Here is a 6266-nt window from a genome sequence, read left to right as displayed (position 1 = left end):
ATGGGATTGGGAGGGAGACAAACCATAAGTGACTCTTAATCTCACAACAAACTGAGGGTTGCCGGGGGGAGGGGGTTTGGGAGAAGGGGGTGGGATTATGGACATTGGGGAGGGTATGTGATTTGGTGAGTGCTGTGAAGTGTGTAAACCTGGTGATTCACAGACCTCTACCCCTGGGGATAAAAATATATGTTAATAAAAAAAAAAAAATTAAAAAAAAAAAAAAAGAGCACCAATATATAATATTCTAAATATTCATATTTGGTTATATCATGGAAACACATGGAAAAGAGTTTTTTGTCTTTACTAACTCAAAGGCTGACATCTTTAATGTATATATCCACAGTTTATATCCTTTGGATGACATTCAAGAGTAAGTTAGAGCATCATAGCACTTTACTTCTAAATACTTAGTATTTGCTACCTAGTATTTACATACTAAGATGTTCACCTTCATAACCATAGTGTGATTATCAATATAATGAAATTCAACCTGAATATAATACTATTATCTAATTCACAATCCATATCTAAATCTGACTGTTTCAATAATTCATGTTTTAGCTATATTTTTCCTTAGCTCAAGAAGCAATCCGTGGCATGCTTTGCTTTTAGATATCATTACTCATTAGTCTCTTTTAACTTAGAAAAATAATGCCTTTTCTTTGTGTACATTGAGCTTGACAACTTTGAAGAATAAAGGCCAGTTATTTTATAAACTAGCCCTCAATTTGAGCTTGTCTCTTGTTTCTCATGGTAAGAGTCAGATTATGGTTTGGGCAGAAATGTTACACAAGTGATACAGAACCTGCCCTTTTGAGTGTTGCATATTAGCAGGTCCATGATATCTGTCCCAGTATTAGTGATGTCAACTTTGATGTGTTGGTTAAGGTCAGAAACTTGGTCTACAGTTTTCTACTCTATAAAACTATGCCTGTCTTCGTAATTAATGAGAAATATTAGTCAACATTGATAATTCTCTAGGTCCATAATATTTTCTAGGTATATTATTTTACATTCGACTTAAGGGGGGAAATCTATTTATTTTATTTATTCATATCAATGTGGCCTTATGGATATTTATTTTGTTTAATTAGTTGTCATCCATCAGTGTTGGATACTCAGACTGTCCCAGATATGACAAGAGAAAGTACTTCCAAGATGTCTGCTCTCTAGATACCTAATTTTTATCTGCTCAGCCCTGTCCTCTCCTATGAATTTCTCAAAAAAGTTATTTTTCCACTTCTTTCTATTTATTGGAGTAGCCATACTTTTGCAATGGGACATTCAGAAACTGGAAATGGTTTACTATTCTATGAATAGGCAGGTGGCCCAACTAGCCAAATGAATGTCATCTTCTCAGATGTCACTGGTTGTTTGTCAAAGGGCATGCAGCTAACCCCACATGGGCCAGTGGAATCCCTGCTTAGGATTTAGAAATGTCATGAAATTATTTTAATTGCAATCTATCTGGTCCTTTGAATGGGAAATAATTTTTTAAATTTTTTTTTTTTTTTGCAACATAACTCTTTATTATGAAAATAAACAGCGATCATGTGTGAGGAAAGTACATGGAACAACTGATCCTTCAGGTGCTTATGTTACCTGGCCTGTAAGGTAATTTTGATTTCGTGGTCAGCCAGGCCTCCATCCCCAGTCATGGGTATAGCCTTAGGCTGGAGGAAAGAGAAACAGCGATGACGTGGACATCTAAGGCTTCTTTTAGGTGGTTTGCTTGAAAGCCTCCTCTGGGATCTTGCCCTCATTCTTGAGCATAGTGAAGACCTGACCAGCTCTGGCATAGTTCCACTCATTGTCCTGAAGGCACTTCTGAGACCACTCGAGTTTCATTCCAGACTGAGTGGAGAAAGCATGAACCATTTCCTGCTGCTCCTGGGAGACGGTGGGCATGGAGCTGGAAGTTGGTGTAGGATCTCGGTAGGAGAACGCATTCCAAGTCTCACTGGGGGTAGCATCTCTCACAAACAGCTCATCATTCACGATGCATAGACTGGAATTGCTGGCAGGGATGGTGATGAAAGTCCTGGTGAAGGCGCGAACAGAACCCTGAGACTTTCCCTCCACTTCCTTGAACACCCCATGGACAGTGAAACAGAGCATCCTTTCCGTCTGGAACCACATGTCCACCAAGAAGGAGCTGAGATCGTGCTGTGTTTTGGGCAGCACACAGAGGGAGCCCACGATGTCATATTTTGTGTGATTTAGTGGCTGAACACACAGGGAGGGGTCCTTGGGCTTCTTCATATTCCTGCTTTCCTTGAAGTACTCCCACAAACTGCTTGGGCCTGGGTCCTTGGGGTTTAAGGGAATGACCAGGGAGAAGCAGGCCTCATCATGGTAGGCACCGAGGAGACCCTGACGGTCTCCAAAATCATAGATGAAATAGTACTGCTGCAGGAACTGCAGGACTAGACTCTTCAGGGCATCAGATCCTTTGTAGCTTTCCTTGCAGGGCTTTAACAAGCAGGGTGTGTCAGTATCAGTGATAACTGGTGGTGATAACTCCTGGCCATCCAGGCGTAACAACTTAGGAAAACAGTCCTTGATGGCACTTATGTAGGTGGACTCGTCTGGAAAGATGTCACACAAGGGGTTTCCTTCTAGCCAAAGCTCTTCAAGCTCCAGTCCTTTAATCTTGTTTAACTCCCACAGCAAGTTCAGCTCATTTTTGGAGAGGTTCAGGTTCTTGACTGTGGGGGCCATCTCTATAATGTCAGACAGACCATCTAGCCCATACAGTTTGTTGTTGCTCAAGTTCAAGGACAATAGCTCAGGGTAATTCTCTTCAATGATCTGCAGGGTGGCTGCCATGCAGTTTCTTCGGTTCAGGATTATATCTATATCATGGCCTACCAAGTCTGGGTCAAAGCGGAGACACTGGAGGTCAAGAGCTTGCTGGGAGACGTCATAGCGTTTGTTCATGGTCAGCTTTAGCTGCTCCATTTCTTCTGGCTCCAACTTATACCTCACAGAGTAGGGTACAGAGGAGGGATTGACAAAGATAGATATCTTTCGGTTCTCCTCATCATAAATCTTGCAGCTGACATCCTTCAGTGCAGAGGCAGTGCCAACATCCTGGACAAAGAACCGAGCCTGGTTTTTCACGTAGTGAAAATCGACTGGAGTGAAGGGGACATTGCAATGGCTCTGGATTGAATTCATTAGCCATGTCTTGTCATACTTTTTCCCATAGGGAATACTGATCTTGAACCATTTCCCTGGGTTTCCATTTTGTGCGTTCACCCCCATTTCTCTCTTCAGAGTTTTTCTGTCTCTCCACACAGTAATATGGATATGGCCTTCATTTTGCCATTTCACTCTCCTCTTGTTGTGCCGGGTGCTATAGGGAGTGTGTCTTATTTTGGGGTCCTCTTGGACATTTCTCATCAACACATTTCCATCATTCTCCTGGAGGTATGAAAGATGAGGCTCATATCCACCACATTCATAATGAGAGTTCCTCTTGAAAAAGTCACCGTGGAATGAACTCCAAATTTTCTTTCTTCCTTGAGGTGAGCTATCACCATCATTGTATTCTTCATTTCTATATGTCTCATATTTATCTGATGGAAGAACATATTTTTGTTGTTGCTGCCTTTTGGACATAGTATTTTGTGTATCAAATCTGGAAGTGCTGACTTCCAGAGACTTGACCGGCAGGGTCCACATGACAGAAAGATCTAAGTGACTTCAGGGTTCAGGAGCCTTCGATTTTCCAATTTTTTTTAATTTTTAAATTTTTTGGTTAACATATAATGTATTATTAGCCCCAGGGGTACAGGTCTGTGAATTGCCAGGTTTATACACTTCATAGCACATACATTTCCCAATGTCCATAACCCCACGATAAATTAATTTTTAGGTGTGGGTGATGTAAACATTTGCTTTTGTAATTCACTGTCACAGTGGATACTCAACACATATTCTCTTCCTCTTTAATGTTTTTGTTTGATTTCTTGCTGCTGAGCAAGATGTAGGCTGGCAGAAGCATTTCAGACTGTAATCCCTTGACTTTAAATCACAAGAATCCTCACCTTTCCTTACAAATAGCCCTTTGGTAAAATTCATTACACTTAGGATTTCCAGTCTACCCCTTAATACTCCCATCCAACACTAATATAACAACTGCTATATACTTTTACCTCAATCCAAAAATGTCATTCATTCCTCTGTTTTGCCTGATTTAGAATAGTCTCCCTGACTATTCTAAGTTGTGTGTGCTGAAAGTAGAAGAAAAGTCCACTCTAAGTTAACAACTTGGGTCTGGGAAAGAATTTATAGTCTTTGATAAAAGAAATGTCAGTAGTTACGGAAAAAATCAGATGACACTGTTCCTTGTTAGGATATAATGAATATTATGGGATTCCAATTTACATATAATATATGAGTATATAATTTATAAAAGCTCTATATAGACTATTTAGAATAAAATATTCCAGTATACTTATTATGTATACTGGAATTCCTATGTATCACCATGCTATATGTTACTTTATTAATTTTAATTTCTTATAAAATCATAATTGTAAGGGTTTTTTTCAGCCAAGGACCTTGAAAATCATTTTTAAGTGATTCATAAGAAAAATTTCTATCTGACATTATTAGGAAACAAGTTTTCTGTAATATATTTCCAGGAAGCAAAAATGATTTAACAATATTTCCATTCCTACCCCAAAAAGCAGAAACCCTAAAGACAATTGCATTACTCAAATCAGATAATCCAATGAACATAAACAAATGAAAACACAAACTTTTTGGATAGTTTTTCTTCTATATTACCCTTTTTTGGATTTGCCAAAATTTTATAACTTTAAAAATAATAAAAATATAGCTTAATTTATAAGGTGATATAAATATTTTTGAAATGAAATGGGCAATAAAATGCATTAGATATTTTACCAAAATTGATTTATTTTGAATATTGATTGAATAGAATCTTTAATTTCCAAATCCTCTTGACTTACCTTCCAGAAGTGAACAAGGAAGAATAGAGTCACCAAAATCTGCTGAATATTGTCTTACACCAGGAAAGGAGTTAATATTAGGATGAGGTAGATGCCTTATATCAGGTTTCTTTGTAGATTTTATTGTGTCACTGGATTAAGCCTCCCCTGGAATCCATTGTCCCTACCTCTGTATTTCTTGTCAATTCCATTTAGTATTTAAGATAGTCAACGTTGCATTTTCTGTCACTTGCAATGGAAAGTCTTGAAAGTCTTCATACCAACTGTAATTGTTGGGAGGATGGCATCAAATTGCATAAGGTTGATAAGGAACACAGTATTTGTTCTATTTTATTTGTTGGGTTAGGAGGAAAGGGCAGACCAAAGGAAGAAAAGATGATGCAGTTAAATATCTACCATTCTTTAATCTTAATATAAAATTATGAGTATCTATCCCTCCAGAAGCAGAGAAAGAAAAGTGTCAAGCTGATTAAAGCTTATACCAGAGAAGCAAATTTGTGATTTAAAACATAATTATGGGAGAAATGGTACAAAGAAGAGTCAAGGATATCCCAGGCGAGAGTATGTAAATTATCTATGGGGTCTTACTGGTTCTTCCTTAGAAACAATGAACATTTACATCACTGGTTCTAAAATCTTAAGGGACAAAGTAAATCCTTGAAGAATTTACTTTAAAAAATGATTTTACTTAATCTTCACCCTCAAATATTCTTATTTTCTTGTTTTGGGGTAGAGCCAAGTCATCTGCATTTTTAGCAGACTCCCCAGATTATTATGTTGCAGATGTTCCAAGGACCACATTTTGCACAATTACTGTTTTAGAGTAATGTAGACGTTAACTTCTTTCATTATACTTGAAGGATTCCGAGTCCCTCACCAGATGCCTTCTTGCCTAGGGCTTGGCTGAACTAAAGCATTCCAGGGAGAGGTGAATTAACTTCCTCAGGCTTCCTCAAGACTCTAGGCAATAACCAATCAACCAGAAATTGATATTTCAGTAAAGAGAAGGAGCAACAAAGCATACTACTCTTCTGTGTAGCAAACCTGAACCAGAATGTTGGATCTTGAAATTAGATCTTTGTGAGAAGCAAGGTCCCTTTCTCTCAAACAGTGAGAACAGGCCTCATGCCTTGCTGTGTTTGGTCTTCATTTAATTGTCTAATTGACTTAAGTTATGGGAGAAGATCAAAATTACAAATTCTATCAATTAAAAAAAGTAAGAAAAAAATTAAATGAAATGCCAAGTTCAAAGGTTGCTAGAATTGCAAAGATTGCTGTTAC

General features: G+C 38.0%; 1 protein-coding gene across 1 annotated transcript; it reads right to left on the bottom strand.

Annotated features, from left to right (window-relative positions):
- Nucleotides 1-1722: 1722 nt before the first annotated feature.
- LOC132027821 (nuclear RNA export factor 2-like) lies at nt 1723-3423 on the bottom strand. The gene has a single exon (XM_059416554.1). It carries the CDS (start codon nt 3406-3408, stop codon nt 1723-1725), a length of 1686 nt encoding a protein of 561 aa, XP_059272537.1. The 5' UTR covers nt 3409-3423.
- Between the last annotated feature and the right edge of the window lie 2843 nt (nt 3424-6266).

The sequence above is a fragment of the Mustela nigripes genome, chromosome 12 (genome assembly GCF_022355385.1).
Source record: "Mustela nigripes isolate SB6536 chromosome 12, MUSNIG.SB6536, whole genome shotgun sequence".
Classification (NCBI taxonomy): Eukaryota; Metazoa; Chordata; class Mammalia; order Carnivora; family Mustelidae; genus Mustela; species Mustela nigripes.
The sequence above is the reverse complement of the archived record's forward strand: the minus strand, read 5'-3'. Positions and strand labels throughout refer to the sequence as shown.

Coding starts and splice junctions, on each gene's coding strand:
- LOC132027821 (XM_059416554.1), bottom strand. CDS start 3,408: ATGAGAAATGTCCAAGAGGACCCCAAAATAAGACACACTCCCTATAGC.